This window comes from Saccopteryx bilineata, chromosome X (genome assembly GCF_036850765.1).
Source record: "Saccopteryx bilineata isolate mSacBil1 chromosome X, mSacBil1_pri_phased_curated, whole genome shotgun sequence".
NCBI classification, from domain to species: Eukaryota; Metazoa; Chordata; class Mammalia; order Chiroptera; family Emballonuridae; genus Saccopteryx; species Saccopteryx bilineata.
The window spans coordinates 86568189-86587143 of NC_089502.1; the positions used below are offsets into that span (position 1 = coordinate 86568189).

Here is an 18955-nt window from a genome sequence, read left to right on the forward strand (position 1 = left end):
CGCTAGGCTCTCCGTCCCCTCGCCGGGACCTCGGTCTCCACCAGCCTCTAACCTTCACAGTCTATTCAGCCAGCCTGGACCAGAGAGGGATGGCGCGTGGCGTCGCCCCCGACTCCTGAAGCCTCCGAAGGTCAGCCAGCGGAGCCTATGCGCATGCGCGTCCGCTGTACGGAAGCCCGGATGGAGGGCGGGGGTGGCGGGAGGTGGCTCAGGTTTCTCCGGGTGGCGGAGGCGACGGCGGCGGAAGCGGGGACGGGTCTGGCGCGAGCACCATGAACCCGCTCTAACGCGTAGGCTGGGCGGCGAGGGGGGCGGGGGGAGGAAGAGGCCGCCGCGGTGAAGTTCTCCGCCATGAACCTGAGGGGCCTCTTCCAGGATTTCAACCCGAGGTGAGGCGCCGCAGGCTCGGCTTTAGGGAGGCGTAGCGGGTGGGATGCTGCAGCGGGAGGCCAGGCACCTGCAGCCCCTGACGCCTGCTCCAACCTCTCCGCGGGTGCGAGAGATTCTGAGAAAACAGCCATTCTTGGCGCAGGCCCTCTTTCTCCTCCCGCACCCGGTACCTTCAGTCTTGTAGCCCGTCGCGCCATCTAGAACCTCCAGGCCAGGGCTCCCATCTGGCCTGGGAGGGAGCGAGCTCATTCTCGGCGTGCCCTCCTTCCTTGATATCCCAACGAACCCTTCTGTGTTCCTGCTTCTCATAACCCGCTGCCTACCACCCCATACCCTGCGCCAGAGCCATTTCACTTGCCCACACACTCCTAATCCCCAACTCAGCTGTTTCCTCCAGGTCTTCTCAGCGTTTGAGATTTTCCTTGGAGGTAAGCCCTTCTTTTCTTACATGTGGAACTGATACCTGGAACATTGAATCCTTGGAGTGGGTGTCAGGGTATGGCAATATCTTACATAATGCCTTTGGTGGTGAACCTGACAACTTTCCATACCCGTTTTCTCATGTGTTCACTGTAAATTTATTTGCAGCAAGTAGATATTGCTGTCCTCTTTCCCGGTTGGGGAATATCCAGTGAACAGTGTGGAGAGAAGACTGGCTACAGAAACAAGAATCTGTCTATGCACTTGCCCAAATGTTCTGTAACTCTGTTTCCTTCCCCAGGCTATGAGCTCCCTGAAGCAGAGACCATCTCCTGCGCATCTCCCTATCCTCATCACCTCCCACCATCGTGTCTGACAAATAGTAGGCACTTAAGAAATATTTGGGGAGCTAAACTGGGCCAGCAGACCTAGATTGGAGACCAGGCCATCTGTAACTAGGTGATTCTCTGCTCATCTAAAAAATAAAGGGTTGGCCTAATTGATCTCTTAAGCCCATTTCTCTGTAAAATATATACTTTCCCCCCTTATTTACTGGTGAGAAGCCATGCACTCAATAAACCTATTGTATGCCAGGTCTTAAGCCAGGTACTTCAGATGCTAGGCAGTCCCAGCTTGGAGGTTGAGACATGTAAATAGATGATTTACAGCACTATGAAGAATTATACTGTGAAAACCTAATGGAGCCCATTGCCTGGGCAGCTTGTGGGAAATGAAAGGAAGTCTTGGAGTAGTGTGTTGGGAGTGCAGTCTCCTTAAGAACAGTGACATTTTAAGCTATAAGCTTAAATGTGACTTCCTGGGTGCTCTTGTTCTTCTGAGCACTTTTGAGTTCATATTTGGGTCTGGAGTGCCAGTGTCCCAATCACAGTATAGTCACGGTAATTGTTGGTCTTGAAGGCACGCTTCATAGAGGATCTTATTGAGGGCAGGTAACTGACAACTGCAGTGTCTTCCTCTGCTGCTGTAGGAGTTAGGACTCCTCTGCAGGGTAACAGGATTGGTTGTAGAGTTGGACAGGCCTTGTGTGTCTGCTTTGTTTGGTGAAGATGTTAAGAAACATAAGTCAAACCTGAATTGTTTTGTATCCTTAAGCCACTTACTTATCTATCCATTTAATCTGTAGAATTAGTATATTCTCCCAGCAGGATAGGAAGGCCAAATTAATGATTGACTGCAAAGTGCTTTACAAGTAGATAGTTCCAGGACTACTTTGTAAGGTGACAGATAATTCAGAAGCTACAAAGAACTGCATGGAATGATCTAACTGGCTTTTAGAGTTGTCAAAGCAAAATATTCACAGATAATATCTTTAACCATTGTTTCTTATACCTTCTCCCCCCCTAAAAAAATTGGTGTATGAAAATTACAATGAACTATTAGGTATCTAAACAGATTTGTGGTAATCATCAACATATTTTTTTTTGTATTTTTCTGAAGTGAGAAGCAGACAGGCAGGATGCACCCGACCAGGATCCACCCAGCATGTCCACTAGAGGGCAATGCTCTGCCCATCTGGGCTGTTGCTCCATTGCAACTGGAGTTATTCTAGCACCTGAGGCAGAGGCCATGGAGCTATTCTCAGCGCCTTGGCCAGCTTTGCTCCAATGGAGCCTTCGCTGTGGGAGGGAGGGAAGGAGGAAGGGAGGGAGAGAGAGAGAGAAAGAAAGAGGGAGAGAAAGGAGAGGGGAAAGAGTGGAGAAGCAGATGGGCGCTTCTCCTGTGTGCCCTGGCCAGGAATTGAACCTGAGACTTCCACACACCAGGACAAAGTTCTACTGATGAGCCAACCAGTCAGGGCTTATCAATATATTTGTCAACAGTTTAATTCTGAGAAGTTTAAAAATCTTTTATAGGGTGCCATTTTCCTAGATCAGTAGGAGTGAATGGAATTACTTCATGGTGGTGACTACCACTACCGGCACAGTGGCCAGGAAATATTGGCAAGTCTGATTTTTTTAGCTGGTGGTGTGTCATATCTTATGGCCACACCTAGTTTTGACATTGTCCTTTAGTCCATTCCATGATGAGGAGAATCTTCTAAACAATTAGAAAGCAAACTGAGGGATTTAGTAGGAGATGTTCAGGACCTCAAACCTTATTGCTGCTCCCTGCCTCTAATTCAAAGCCAGTTCAACATCTCCTACCCCAGGATTTTGGCACACATGCTGTACTCTTTTCCAGGAATGTTTCCTTCTCCTTTCTTCCTGACCTACTTAACTCCTATTTATTCTTGAGTTCTCAGTTCACTTGTTATTTGCTAAGGGAAGCTATTCTCACTTCCCCAAACCAGGTCCACTGATTGCTGTTTGTACAATCTCTGTAGCATGTCATACTCCTCCATCATAGCACTTATTTGTACCTTTATATTTGTCTATGTTTATTTGATTAATGCCTATCTTCCCTACTAAATGCTCCCCTACTGTACTCTCCTCCTATAAACTCTATGGGGATAGGGCCAAGACACTCTTCATTATGGTATCATACATACTTGAATTGTACCTGGCTCAATAAATATTTTTGGAAAAAATGAATTAATTACACTCTAGATCCTATGAGAAAATTCTAAAGCTATTTCTTTCAATCACTGCTTTCCTGTTGGTCTATGGCCTGGTTCTCTTTTGCTTCACCCTCTTCCCTCCCTCAGAACATAGCCATTCCATTGGAGAGACAAGAAAGATCATGACACTAAGACAGAACATGGCTGCCTTTGCTTTGTGAATTATGTATGTCACATAAATAGTTGCTATCATGGTTTGGTGGGTCCCAATTTGTAGCCCATTGGACCAGATCTCTTGATAAGTCTGAACCCACTGCCATATTGCCAATGCTCTAAAAAAACTACAGTGACAGAGAATGATTCACAAGTGTCATCATTCATTTGTGGAAGGCTGCCAGCTAACCCTCTGCCTATTTCCATCTGGCATAGAACTGGTTCATCATGAACTTCTTTTTAGTTATGCAGATTAGGAAACTGCTTCATTGGACCCACCAAGTCCTTCCTTGAATGCCCAAGGCTTCCTAATAACTAGGGAGCCCTATTCATTGAATTGGCAAACTGTTAGAAGTATACAGAATTGGGAAACTCTGACTCCAGGGTGTTCGAGGCGGTAGCAATCTGGTATTAGGTGGCATTAAGCTGGCACTTTGCCCTCCCTGTGGAGCTTTGGGATTTTCTGCTATCTTGGTGGAGTTGCTGGGTCAGGGAAGGACCTTCAGCTCTGGTAGGTAACAAAGCAATGATCCAAGGCTGTGAGGACTCTGCTAGGCCTTCTGAGTCATCCACTGGGTGAGCTCACTGATGGAGAGTGGTACATCCTATAGGTATGCAGGACTGGGGCAAAGGCTGAGGAATCTGCTCTAGGGATTCCTTCCAGTGGGATTGGAGTACTGAGAAGGTCAGTAGTGTTTAGGAACTTCCATATGCTGCAACTTTTAATGTTATTCTGGAATCTAAGTTATCTTGTCTCTTATTTGAATTCAGGAAGAATAGGAAATGTGATTGCTGGTGATTATTATTAAAGGCAGCTATCTGGCCTTTAAGAGTCTGTGAAATATTTATATTTAAAGAATTCATTACTCAAATATCTCCCAAGTTATTACTGTGTACCAAGAGATGTGCTAGATGCTCTAAATACAAAAAGAAATGTGATACAGTCCCTCTCCATGCTCAAGCCCAGCAAAAGAAGCAGAAATAGAGAAATTACATTTCAACACAGGATGAGGCATTCCAGAGAGAGGAACCAAATGCTGTGAGAGCACAAGGGCAGAATGAGTTTTGTTAGAACAGAGGGCAAGAAAGGCATCTTAGAGGGGACAAAGTATGCCAAGGTACTGGGTCATGGGAGGGTGCGGTATGTTTAGACAGTGGTGAAAGGTCAGTGTGCTGGGAACACTGCTGGCAACATGTCATGTGATTTAAAAATACTGTACACACAATTCAAATTTTATTTACATATTGGGTTTTTTTTAAACAGCACTGGGTGTATGTTGGTATTGTTACCACCCAAATTGTTACCATGTCATTGTGTCATGTCAAAGCACCTATAGTGGGAAAAGTCTTTTGATTGTATTAAGGTTATTATTAATATTAGCTGTGACTTAGGGGCACCTACCACATTCTAGGCACAGTGTCAGTGCTTTGTATCTATTATCTCAAATCTTTACAACAGCTCTGTGAGTTAGGTATCAGCAGTCTTAGAGAGCTTGTGACTTCCCTAAAGTCACACAAGCAGCAAGGGGCCATGTCAGGATTCTAACACAAGCAGGTCTCCTAATAAAGCCTGTGTTCTTTTCTACATGCCGTGCTACCTCTTTAATTTAGTGACATTTCTCTCACCCCCATGACATAGTAGGTCCTGTATACTAAGGAGCCTTCTATTTGTAGTTGTAAGTGATTAAACAAAAGGAACCTTATTCAGAGTTTACACATCCAAATGTGTATTATCTTTTAAAGAAGTTACTTAGGAAAAAGAGAAATATATGCAGGGTAGGACAAAAATAAATTTACAGTTCATATGGAAAATAATATAATAATTAATCAAAGAATAAGCTCATTTTGCATACTCACAACTATAAACTTACTTTTGCAGCACCCTGTATATATACAGTATATACCTATTCTATTGCTCATGCTCCTTGTTACATAGCTGCAATTTTTTTTGGAGTCAAATTACAAATTATATAAGGAAATCAGTTTTGTTATTCTTTAGTCATATACTATTTCTGAACCCAAATAATGCCACTTAGTTTGATCACACATCTTATTCACTAAACTTGGCTCTGACTGACTTTTGACTGTTTCCAAAAATCAAATGCCCTTTTGGTGAAGATTTGACAGCATTGACGATATTCAGAAAAACAAGACTGCATGCTCTCAAGTGTTTCTCGAAGGTGGGCTCTAAAGATGCTTTGAACAATGAAGTGGAATTGTGCATTGCTTCCCAGGGGAACTGTTTAAAGGAGAAGAGTTTCATTTGAATGCATAATTTCTGGTTTAAATTTTTTTTCTCATTACTTGACAATTACACATATATTTCTTGGCTGTGAATTCTTTGAAGGCCAGCATGTTGAGGCATTCAATAAATATACTGATGATTGATGTTGAGTACCAGTAGACATGTACCACTGGACACTCTTTGTTGTAGGAGAGAGAGAATGGATTAGATGGGTTAGAGGAGTTTTAGATGGTTTCCTAGGACTCTGGGGATTTAGCTTCCCAATATTGAGCTTGGGGTTTCTAATTGCCTTGCCTGATGCCTGATTATAGTTCATGCCCTTACAAGGTGACTAGAATTTAAGATGAAAGCCTTGACTTGAACTCTGGAGATGGGCTCTTTATAACTGATAATTTGTACTTTGTCAGCGAAGACCTACTAGTGAGAAAAATGATTGCTAAATGAGATTGTTACTGCTGTTCTCTTTTATAATAGTAGTAGTAACTAAAATAGGTAAAATTGATCATTGACACAGGGCTTTTACTTCACTTATCTTAATGTATTGATATATGAGCAACCAGATGAGGAGACAGGCTTAGGTAGAGAGTGACCCACAAATGCACAGATTTGTGCCAGCCTGGGCTATTTGTAGTCCTCCTTAAAAGTAGTTTGTGCTCATCACCCAAAGGTCAAATCATTTTTCATCACAGTATATTTGTCCCTGCACACAACACAATAGTTCAAATACTATAGAACTGTTTACCCGAAACTTAAGTATTCTTATGGATCAATGCAACCCTATTAAATTTAATTTTCTCTTTTTTATTAAATGAGAGGCAGGGAGGCAGAGACAGACTCCCACATGTGCCCCCACCAGAATCCACCCTGCAAGTCTCCTGCGGCCGATGCTCTGTGCATCTGGGACCACTGCTCTGTTGCTTGGCAACCAAGCTATTTTAGTGCCTGAGGTGAGGCCATGGTGCCATCCTCAATGTCTGGGGCCAACTTGCTCAAACCATTTGAACTATGGTTACAGGAGGAGAAAAGAGAGAGAGAGAAGGGGGAGGAGGAGAGGTAGAGAAGCAAATGATCACTTCTCCTGTGTGCCCTGACCAGGAATTGAACCCAGAACTTCCACACACCGGGCTGACACTCTACCACTGAGCCAACTAGCCTGGGCCAAAGTTTAATTTCCAAATAAAAAAAATTAAAATAATTTGTTTTTATTTGGTTTTTGTGTTTTCCTATATATATTGGTTAGATGCTCTTAAACATTTTTCATTTTAATAAAAACCAGTTAAAATTGCCATTAAATTTTGTCACTAAGGTCTCAGTGGGAGAGGTACAGTCCCTTTAGCAGTTTGGGAGAGTGTGAGCAGATTGTTAGCTGGGGTCATTGTCTGGTGTTAGAGAAGCGCTCATAGGGATGTGTCACACAGAATTTTCATATGTGTGGGTATGTATGTCTGTGCACATGGTGCCTGCTCCAGTTAATCAATCCAGCTTTCACTGTAGAAAACTGAAGAGTAAATGGAGTCCAGTTCTATTCTTTTGATTTTCAGGAAGCAGATACTAGAACTTTTTACACTCACAGAGTCATCTCTTTCCTAGGTATATTCCGTCCCTCCTTCAGTCCCTCCCTTTTCTCCACAGAGTGGAGAGAGGAAATTTGAGCCTCAAGCCAAGGCTCCATATACATTTTAGAAAGGATACTAACTTTCTAGTTTGACTTATATCTCACTATGAGTGATCACATGCTATCATTCCTGATTCAGATGAGAGAGAAATAAATCTATTTTAAAGGTGTAATTGGAAAAGTAAAGTTTAGGAAGTAGTGATCGATGTCAGAATATTCTATGAAACCTCCAGTTGTTAGTTTGTGGAGAACTAAGAAAAGGTTATTTTTATACTTGCACTCTGATCTGAATGTTTCTTTTTATTTTAGTTTGTATTTTCCTGAAATGAGAAGTGAGGAGGCAGAGAGACAGGCTCCCAAATGTGCCCGATAGGGATCCACAGGCCACTGCTCTGTTGTAATAGGAGCCATTCTAGTGCCTGAGGTGGAGGCCATGGATCTATCCTCAGCACCTGGGCCAACTTTGCTCTAGTGGAGCCTTGGCTGTGGGAGGAGAAGAGAGAGATAGAGAGATAGAAAGGAGAGGGGGGAGGGTGGAGAAGCAGATAGGTGCTTCTCCTGTGTGCCCTGGCCAGGAATCGAACCTGGGACTTCCACATGCCAAGCCAACTCTCTACGACTGAGCCAAACAGCCAGGGCCTGATCTGAATGTTTCTTGAAAAGTCAGAGTTCTTTAGGCTTTGACCATTACTTTTTAAAAATAATTTTTCTTATCACTGTGTTATTGCTGCATCATATTCTGTTCTTGCCAGTCAGGTTTGGAATTTACTATTTGATATGCAGTCATTTTTTTTAGGTTCTCCAATGTATTAGCATAGTTGAGATACTATTCTTCCTTCCTCCAATTAAAGGTGTATGTATAAATTACATCTTTTTAAATTCCTGATTGTATTAATTTTTTTTGATCAGCTGTGTAGTTTGTTCCATTTTCTTTGAAGAACCAGTTACTAGTGTAACTTGTCAATTCCATTTTTGTATCTATATTTCTGCTTTCAGTTTTATTATTTCTTTGGCTTCTTTAGGTTTTTGTCTGTAACTTTTTTATAAACTCAGTTCACTAATTTTTCTTTGCCTCTTTTTTATTTCTTTTCTTTTTTTCTTTATTTACACATTTTTGAATGGATACATTTTCTCTAGTTTTGCTTGGGCAGCAATACAGGTGTTTTTATGTTTCAGTTAAGTTGTAACAGTATTTTAAATATTCTGTGATAGTATTGCATTTCATCCTTGATTTAGTCGTTATTTAAAGAGGGAAACTAGCATTCATTGAATTTTTTGATAGTTATTCATACTTATTTCAGCACTGCCTGGTAGAGGTTACATTACATGGGTTTTGCTCACAAGGAACCTGAGGCTCAAGTAAAGTTGCACATATAATCTCTCAACTATACTGCTTAACAAGTGAATACTGAAAATAGATGCACATGAGTAGACCATTTCCAGTATGTTTTATTAGTTTATTACGAATTATGTGGAGTTTCTGCCTCTGTTCTCTACCAATTACAGTCTAGTGTACCTGGTCTTCTATACCTTCTGTCACCCTTTTCCTTGGGAAATCATCAGTATCTTTTTTTGTCCTGCTACTTAATTCTCTTGATAGAACTGTGCTATTTTTTTTTTATCTACTTGAGTTTTATTTCATGGTTTCTTTAGGATCTTTGTCTACTTTATTATGATTTAATAATAGTATGTAGAAGCCTACAATGAGAATATTTCTGTATATTCTTTTTTTTTGTGACATAGACAGAGAGGGACAGATAGGGGCAGCCAGGAAGGGAAATCATCAGTATCTTCCTATTGCCTATTAATGAGTTTGAAGGATTTTACCTTGATATTTAAATCCCCTACCTTCTTACCCGAGCCAACCTTTCCCTTATTTCCTCAGGTGCCTTTTCTTTTGTTTCTCCAGCACCCCCTTCCCCCAATTCACAGAATGTACTCCATGTGTTCCAGTCTTTTGGGATACAAAAGATTGTCTCCTATTTTTAAAAATCTTATCCTCTTTTGTCTATAATTTCTGTCCCCCACCTACTGCCCCATTCCTACCTCCCTTCACAGCTTTCCCAGAAAATTTAGTCTCCTAAGTTCCAATTTACCATGGTATATATAGTTACCTGCTGATTGATCATCCCTCTCTGCTCTTGTCTTTGAGCAGGGCATAGACTTTTTTTTTTTATCATCTTTGTATATATCACATTGCAGATACTCAAACAGTTTTTTAAATTTTAAATTAGACTTGTGTTTATTGTGATCAGTGTCCCATGATTCTTTCCCCACCACTGGGAAAAAATTGTATAATTTTTTTACAGGAGAAATTTACAAAAAGAAAGAAAAGGAAAAGAAAACTTTTTTTTTGTCCTGCTACTTAATTCTCTTGATAGAACTGTGCTATTTTTTTTTTTTTATCTACTTGAGTTTTATTTCATGGTTTCTTTAGGATCTTTGTCTACTTTATTATGATTTAATAATAGTATGTAGAAGCCTACAATGAGAATATTTCTGTATATTCTTTTTTTTTGTGACACAGACAGAGAGGGACAGATAGGGACAGCCAGGAAGGGAGAGAGATGAGAAGCATCAGTTCTTTGTTGTGGCACTTTAGTTGTTCATTGATTGCTTTCTCATCTGTGCCTTGACTAGTGTGTGTGGGGGCTACAGCAGATCAAGTGACCCCTTGCTCAAGCCAGCGACCTTGGGCTCAAGCTGGTGAGCCTTGCTCAAACCAGATGAGCCCTGGTTCAAGCCAGCAACCTTGGGGTTTCAAACCTGGGTCCTCCACGTCCCAGTCCAACACTCGATCCACTGTGCTATCATCTGGTCAGGCTCTCTGTATATTCTTTATTTATTTTTCTTTTTTGTATTTTTCTGAAGTTGGAAACAGAGAGGCAGTCAGACAGACTCCCATATGTGCCCAACCAGGATCCACCCGGCACGCCCACCATGGGGCGATGCTCTGCCCCTCTGGGGCATTGCTCTGTTGCAACCAGAGCCATTCTAGCGCCTGAGGCAGAGGCCATAGAGCCATCCTCAGCACCCGGGCTAACTTTGCTCCAGTGGAGCCCTGGCTGCGGGAGGGGAAGAGAAAGTCAGAGAGGAAGGAGAGGGGGAGGGGTGGAGAAGCAGATGGGCGCTTCTCCTGTGTGCCCTGGCCTGGAATCAAACCTGGAACTCCTGCACACCAGGCCGATGCTCTACCGCTGAGCCAACTGGCCAGAGCTTTCTGTATATTCTTAAAAGAAAAAATTATCAGATTATTCTGTGGCCATGTTGTTAGGTTTTTGTTATTTATGTTTTCCCGGTTAATTATTTTTGTATTTAAATTTTTTTTTTTTTTGCTTTGAAATCTAATTTATCAAATTACTATCCTAGTGAACTGCTTCTTTTTTCTTACTCAGTCATGATAAACCTTTGTCATCTCCTTTCTTGTATTTGGTTTGACTTTTCACATTGATTGCAAGTGTGACTCTTAAACGCAGCAGATTTAGATTTTATTTTTTAATTCAGTAAGTGACCTTTCTTATTGGCCTGTGGTAGGCAGTGCAGTAACCCCCTCCCCAGCTCCCAAGCAAATATGCCCTCATCATAATCCTTAGAACCTGGAAATGTGTTCTTGGTATCTAGCAGAGAGAAACTAAGGTAACAGATGGAATTATGGTTGGTAATCAGCTGACCCAAAAATAGGGAAATGATTTTGGATCTTCTGACTAGAAGATATCAGAGTGAGTCAATGTGAGGAGGACTGGACTCTCCACTGCTGGCTTTGAAACTGGGGCCAAGAGCCATGAGCCAAGGGACTTTGAGGCAGCCTCTAGAAATAAGACAGAGAAACTCTTTTTCCTAGTACCTCCTGAAGGATCACAGCCTTGATGATACCTTTATTTTATCCCAGTAATACCTATCTTAGATTTTTGATGTCCAGAACTGCAAAGATAAAAAGGTTTTACTTTTTAAGCAACTAAGGTTGCAATTTTGTATGGCAGCAATAGAAAACTAATACAAGGATATTCCACCTTATTTGTTTTTCCAACCCAAGTATTTGAATTGGGAATTACATTTTTATACCATTATTTGTCCTCTTGTAAGTTCATCTTATATCCTTCCTATTCTTCATGTTTCATGTAATAGACCCAGAACTCTTAATTTCCCTTTAAATTATGTCATAAATAATAAAATAATCACTTTTACATTTTAAATATTTTGATATTTCTGTTTTCATTATTTCCACTATTTTCTTTTATTAAATAAGAAAACTCAATTTTTCAAAGTCTGAAACTCCTTCAGAAATATTTTACCTCTACATATCTGATTTACCTATGAATCCTATGTTTATCTTTGTCCTTGCATTTGTTAACATTCTGATTCACGTATTTCTTTTTCTTTTAATATGAAGGGAGAGTTTGTTTCTATATAAAGTCAAATAAGATTGCCTGGATATGGACTTGTGCCCAGAAAGAATAATGAAATTGAGCCACAGTGAACAATAAAGTTACTGACATCACTAGCCCAAAACTTCTGCTTTAGTTACAGAAAAGAGCACCAGGGTTTCCTTTCCAGCTGTGTAATTCACTTATTTCTTTTGAATAGTCTTGTCTGTTTTTTTTCCTTCTTTAATCTGTCTATTTTTTAAAAGGTTTTATTTTCTGGGTCAAATAGCAGTTCCATTTCTAATTTTTTGAGGAATCTTCATACTGTTTATGGCAGCATTGTTCACAATAGCGAAGATCTGGAAACAGCCCAAGTGTCTGTCAGTGGACGAGTGGATTAAAAAGCTGTGGTACATATATACAATGGAATACTATGTGGCTATGAAAAAGAAGGAAATATTACCTTTTGCAACAATATGGAGGGACCTGGAAACTATTATGTTGAGTGAAATAAGCCAGGCAGAGAAAGAAAAATATCATATGACCTCACTCATTTGAGGAATCCAAGGAATAATGAGAACTGAGGAACGGAATTGAGACAGAGGAGGGATCAAAGGGATCAGAGGAAAAGAGGACAGGGAAAGAGGATGATAGGATGGGATAAACCTGAAGGAAAGGGGGGAGGGCACTGTAGGGAGGGGGACAAGGGGAATGGGGAGAGGGGGGAGGCATTTGGGGTGACCCTAGAATCTATGTAAACACCATTAAATAAAATGTTAAAAAAAGATTTTATTTGCTGATTTTAGAGTGAAGGGAGAGAGTGAAAGGATGGGGGAGGAGCGAGAAGCAACTCACAGCAATTGCTTCTGTGTGTCTTGACCCAGCAAGCTTGGGGTTTTGAACAGATTGACCTCAGCATTCCAGGTTTATCCACTGTGCCACCACAGGTCAGGCAATATTCTGTCTATTTCTAAGTTAGTTGTTTCTGGTAATGACACAAATAGATAAATTAAGTTGACAAATAGGTTCTGATTTTTTAGATTTTGCAATTTTCCCCTTTGCTTTCAGAGTAAAAGTCATCTCAAATGGTTACTTTATTTAGGGTGCTCATTCCATTTCTGTTAGCTTGTTAACTGCCCTTTTTCTCCTCTAAAGTCTGGGGATGAAGTTATTCTTATCTTGGCATCTTTCCGTGGTAGCTCTCTTTTTCTTTGTAGCAGCTTATAAAAGCCTTCCTTTGTCTTTGAGCATTAATAATCAAAACTAGCATGTATTTAGTGCAGCAGTCAAACTATTTTCCACAGACCCCTGAGGTACCTTGAGAACCTTTCCAGGTTTCTGCAAAGTCAAAACTATTTTCATTATAATACTAAGATATTCTTTGCCTTTTTTTCTGTTTTGACATTTGCACTGATGGTGCAAAATCAGTGGTTGGTAAACTGCTGGCACCTGAACACAAATCAGGCTGGTGAGAGGAAACTGTACTAGTTGTCTTTGGATTCTTCACCACAGTGTGCTTGCATTAAAAAAATAAAACCAGCTCACTTAAGAATGTCTTTAATGCCTGACCATCGGTGGCACAGTGGATAGAGCGTCGGACTGGGATGCAGAGGACCCAGGTTCGAGACCCCGAGGTCGCCAGCTTGAGTGCGGGCTCATCTGGTTTGAGCAAAGCTTACCAGGTTGGACCCAAGGTAACTGGCTTAAGCAAGGGGTTACTCGGTCTGCTGAAGGCCCATGGTCAAGGTACATGTGAGAAAACAATCAATGAACAACTAAGGTGTTGAAGCGAAAAACTGATGTTTGATGCTTCTCATCTCTCTCTGTTCCTGTCTGTTTGTCCCTATCTATCCCTCTCTCTGAGTCTCTTTCTGTCTCTGTTAAAAAAAAAGAATGTCCTTAATAAAGCAGAAAAATACATATCATTCAGTCTTGACCCTTGAGTATACACAAAGGCCCTTGGCTGTATATTGAACTACAGTAGTTCACTCAAGAAAAAAACACTTGTGTGCCTGAGTTGTAAGCTGCTGTTTTCATGGAACACCATTTTTACCTGGGACGGTGGCTATTTGTAGTATGGCATTTGACAGATATTTTCTCAAAAATGCAAATGAGCCTATCAGCTTAAGGAAAACAACTGAGAGTATTTTTGTAAATGGCAAAATTTGAGCTTTCAAGGGAAAATCAGAAATTATAGAATGTTATATCATCTACTACCATAAGCTTGAGAGCCTCTCAATACATAAAATATCTCTGATGAAGTGGGTTGTGTAATAACTAATGTGCTTTTTTTACTATTGTATAGTGAAATGTATCAACATATGAAAGATCTTTATTATTCAGTGAACCAATATTTTCCAGAAGTTCATTGATAGATTCCACACAACAGTCAACCATCCATAAGAAATTGCCATTTTACAGTTTTGGTATCCTATCAAAGAAGAATATCTTCCCTTATCTGAAAAAGCTATTAAAATATTTAGTTCTTTTCTACCTACATATTCCTGTGAGGCCAGATTTTTTTCATATACTTGAACAGAATCAACATATTGCAACAGAGTGAATGCAGATTTGTGTGTGTTTGTGTATGTGTGTGTGTATTTTTTTTTTTTTTGAGAGAGAGAGAAAGAAACAAGAACAGACAGGAAGGGAGAGAGATGAGAAGCATCTACTTGTAGTTGCACCACTTTAGTTGTCCATTGATTGCTTTCTCACATGTGCCTTGACTGGGGGGCTCCAGCCAAGCCAGTGACCACATGCTTAAGCCAGTGACCTTTGGGCTCAAGCCAGCGACTATGGGGTAATGTCTATGATCCCATGCTCAAGCCGGTGACCCTGCACTCAAACTGGTGAGCCTGCGCTCAAGCCAGCAACCTCTGTGTTTCCAGCCTGGGTTCTCATCATCCCAGGTCAACGTACTATCCACTGCACCACTGCCTAGTCAGATGCAGATGTATATATTATAATCTAGGAGTTGTCTATGAAGCCAGACATTTAAAAATATTGCAAAACTGTAAAAATAATTTTGGAAAATAGTGTTTATTAAAATTATATTACTTGTATTAATATGAGTATTAATTTTAATACATTTTTAATAGTTTTAAAATTTGATAAAGTAAATAGCAATAGATGTAACCTATATAAACAAAACTCTTTGTGACCCTCAGTAATTTTTATGATTGTGAAGGAGTCCTGATACAATCATATATATATAGATAGATAGATATAGATATAGATATATAGATATATCTATATCTATTTATATATATATGGAAATTAGCAACCTCTCCAAATCACTGCAGTTTATACTCTTAGATCTTTGCTTCAGAGTTGAATTTTTAAGTTCTTCTCTCCTTACAACATTCCCCCTTTTTTTCAATTGAAGTTCCTTATGTTGTTTTTCATAATATAAAGTATACATAATACAAGATGCATATACCTTGTAGAAAAACCAGCAATCGTATGTAAAAATGTGTGAAGACTGTCCTTAATCTTCTTTGCTAGAGATTTCTGTTAATCTGCTTATCTGTCTGGGTGTTTTTCCAAAAATGTTGACTTATTAGTATAAAGTTAGTGTTGTATAGTACTCAAAAGGATTTTGGCATTAAATAAATCTTTGTTTGAATCCCAGCTCTGAGCTGCTAGCTGCTTGGACAAATTAGCATCTAAGCATTCATTGCTCATCTCTAAAGTGGAAACAGGAAAAGTGCCTCCTTCATAGGATTGCTGTGAGGCTTAAGAGAGATACTGCAGGAAAAACAGTACAGTATCTGACATTCCACAAACATCTAGTAAATGTTAGCTGTTGATATTGTTGCATATGTGTAGGTAGATCAATAGCTGTTCCACATTTATCCAAGTGTATTTTACATGCAGCTGGTTTTAGTGCACAGTCCTATGAATTTTGATAAATCCATATACTTGTATAACTGCCACCCAAAGATAGAGAATAGTTTCATTGCTGAAAAAAACTTTCCTCATGTCCCTTTGTAGTCTTTCACCCATCACAGCCACTGGTAACCACACTGATCTGTTTTGTATCTATATGTTTGCTTTTCCAGAATGTCAAATAAATGGACTAATAAAGTGTATTATGTCTTCATTCTGAGTTATTTTACTTAGCATAGTGCGTTTGAGGTTTGTCCATATTGTTGCATGTATCCCTAGTTTGTTACTTTTTACTGCTGATTAGTATCCCATTGAACAGATAAGCTGCAATTGGTTTAACCATTCACCAGTTTATAGATATTTGGCTTGTTTCCAGTGGCTATTATAGCTAAGATGCTTTGAACATTTGAATGCAGGTCTTTGTGTGGATGTATGTTTTTCTTTTCCTTGAGTAAATACCTAGGCATGGAATTTCTGGGTTGTATAGTAAGTATGTATTTAATTTTATAAGAAACTGCAGAAGTGTTTTCTAAAGTAGCTGTGCTATTTTGCATTTCCACCAGTGCAATATATGAGGGTTTCAGTTGTTCCACATCCTTAGATGTCATAGTTGATCATTTTAATTTTAGCCATGTGGTGAGTATGTAGTTTTATTTCATTGTTTTAATTTGCCTTTCCTTAATGTCTAAAAATATTATGTATCTTTTCATGTACTTATTTGCCTTTTGTACAACTTCTGTTCTTATTTTTTCTATCATTTTAATCAAATTTATTTTTAGTTATGTAAGTCCTTTATGTATGCTGGCTATGGGTACATTGTTACATATATGTTTCTAGAATATGTTCTCCCAGTTTATAGCCATATTTATTTTTTTACTGTCTTTTAGAGAGTAAGAGTTTTTAATTTTGGAGAAGTCCAATTTTGTATACCATCTAAGGTCTTTGCCTAATCTTAGGTGGCAAATTATTTTTCCCCTATGTTTTCTAGACATTTTGTAGTTTTGGGTGATTATATTCAGGTCTATGATCCATTTCATGTAAATTTTTATATATGCTTTGAGGTTAAGGGTATAGGTGTATTTTACCCATCTATCCAGTTTCAGAAATATTTATTTGAACACAGTCCTTTCTCCATTGTGTTGCCCGGGTACCTTTTATAAAAATTAATTCACTATGTATGCATTGGTCTGTTTTTTACTCTATTTTATTTCTGTGTGACTCAAAATACCCATTGTCTTGATTATTGTGGCTTTATACTAAGCTTTGAAGGCATGTAGTATAGGATCTCCAATATTGTTCTTTTTTACAGTTGTGTTACCCATTCTAAGTCCTTGGTATTTTTATATAACTTTTAGAATCAGTATGTAGCCTGACCTGTAGTGGCGCAGTGGATAAAGCGTCGACCTGGAAATGCTGAGGTTGCCGGTTTGAAACCCTGGGCTTGCCTGGTCAAGGCACATATGGAGTTGATGCTTCCTGCTCCTCCCCCCTTTTCTCTCTCTGTCTCTCCTCTCTCGCTCTCTCTCTCTCTCTCCTTTCTAAAATTAATAAATAAAATAAAAACAAAAAATTAGAATCAGTATGTCAATTTCTATAGAAGAGGCTGCTGGGATTTTCAATGGGATTGCACTGAACCTTTAGAATAATTTGATGAGTGCTACAAGCTGAATAATGGCCCTCAGAGATGTCCACTTCTCAACCCATAGAACCCATAAATATTTATATTAGCTTCTATGGAAAAAAGGTGATAATTACCTTATATGCCAAAAAATGTGATTAAATTAAATGTCTTTCTATGGAAGAGTATCCTGGATTATCCAGATAGACCCTAAATGAGTCATAGGTTTCTATATAAGAAGGAGGCAGAAAGAGATACTATCAAGAGCAGAAGGCAATTTGATGGAAGCAGAGAAAGAGATTTGAAGATGCTTCGCTGCTGGATTTGATAATGGAGGACAGGGGCCCAAGGAATGCAGCTCTAGAAACTGGAAAAAACAAGGAATGGATTCTCCCCTAGTCTCTGGAAGGATCAGGGCCCTGCTGACACCTTAGTTACACCTGAGTGAAACCCACTTTGAACCTCCAGAACTATAAGAGAATTTGTGACAGCAGTCATAGGAAACTAATACACAGAGGATATAAATCTTTTTTTATTGATTTTAATTTATTGTGTTTACATTGGGCAATATTTGCATGGAGAATTATTTTACAATCTTCTACTTTGAGTCTACTTTTGTCCTTGAAGCTTAGATGTGTCTCTTGAAGGCAGCATATGGTTGGGTTTTAATTTTTGATCCAGTCTTCTATTCTGTGCCTCTTTATTTTATTAAGTGTGCTGTTCTTTTTTCTTTTTTTAAATTTATTTTAATTTGTTATGTTTACATAGATTCTAGTGTTGTCCTGAATGCATCCCCCCTCCCCCGTATTCCCCTCAACATCTCCCTTGCTCCTCCCCCATAGCACCCTCCCCCGTTCCCTTCAGGTTTATCCCATCCTATCATCCCCTTTCCCTCTGTCCTCTTTTCCTCTGATCCCTTTGATCTCTCCTCTGTCTCAATTCTATTCCTCAGTTCACATTGTTTATTGGATTTGTCAAATGAGTGAGGTCATATGATATTTTTCTTTTTCTACCTGACTTATTTCACTTGACATAATAGTTTCCAGGTCCATCCATGTTGTCGCAAAAGGTAAGATTTCCTTTTTCATGGCCCCATAGTGTTCCACTGTATATATGTACTACTGCTTTTTAATCAACTCGTCCACTGACGGACACGTGGGTTGTTTCTAGATCTTTGCTATTATGAACAATGCTGCCACAAACATGGGGGTGCATTTCTTCTTTTGAATCAGTGATATGGTGTTCTTGGGATATATTTCTAAAAGTGGGATAGCTGGGTCAAAGGCATTTTTATTTTTGGAGGAATCTCCATACTGTTTTCCACAGTGGCTGCACCAGTCTGCATCCCCACCAGCAGTTCAGGAGGGTTCCCTTTTCTCCACATCCTCGCCAGCACTTATGTGTTATTTTGTTGATGAGCGTCATTCTGACTTGTGTGAGGTAATATCTCATTGTGGTTTTAATTTGAATTTCTCTAATTATTAGTGATGTTGAGCATTTTTCATATGCCTATTGGCCATCTGTATGTCCTCTTTGGAGAAGTGTCTATTTATTTCTTTTGCCCATTTTTTGATTGCATTGTTTTTCTTCCTGGTGTTGAGTTTTACAAGTTCTATATAAATTTGGTTATTAACCCCTTATCAGACGTATTGTTGAATATGTTCTCCCATTGGGTAGTTTGTCT

General features: G+C 39.6%; 1 protein-coding gene across 3 annotated transcripts in view; it reads left to right on the plus strand.

Moving 5' to 3' along the window:
* The first annotated feature begins 209 nt into the window (after positions 1-209).
* The window catches only part of TMEM185A (transmembrane protein 185A), a 74068-nt gene continuing 55322 nt past the window's right edge, over positions 210-18955 (plus strand). For 2 of the 3 annotated variants that reach the window (XM_066249668.1, XM_066249670.1), the window contains exon 1: positions 210-389. In XM_066249668.1, coding sequence (XP_066105765.1) covers positions 352-389 — 38 coding nt within the window. In that variant the 5' untranslated portion in view covers positions 210-351. Of the gene's footprint in view, positions 390-1111; positions 1270-18955 lie in introns of all 3 variants that reach the window. The other variant, XM_066249669.1, reaches the window with a different exon arrangement.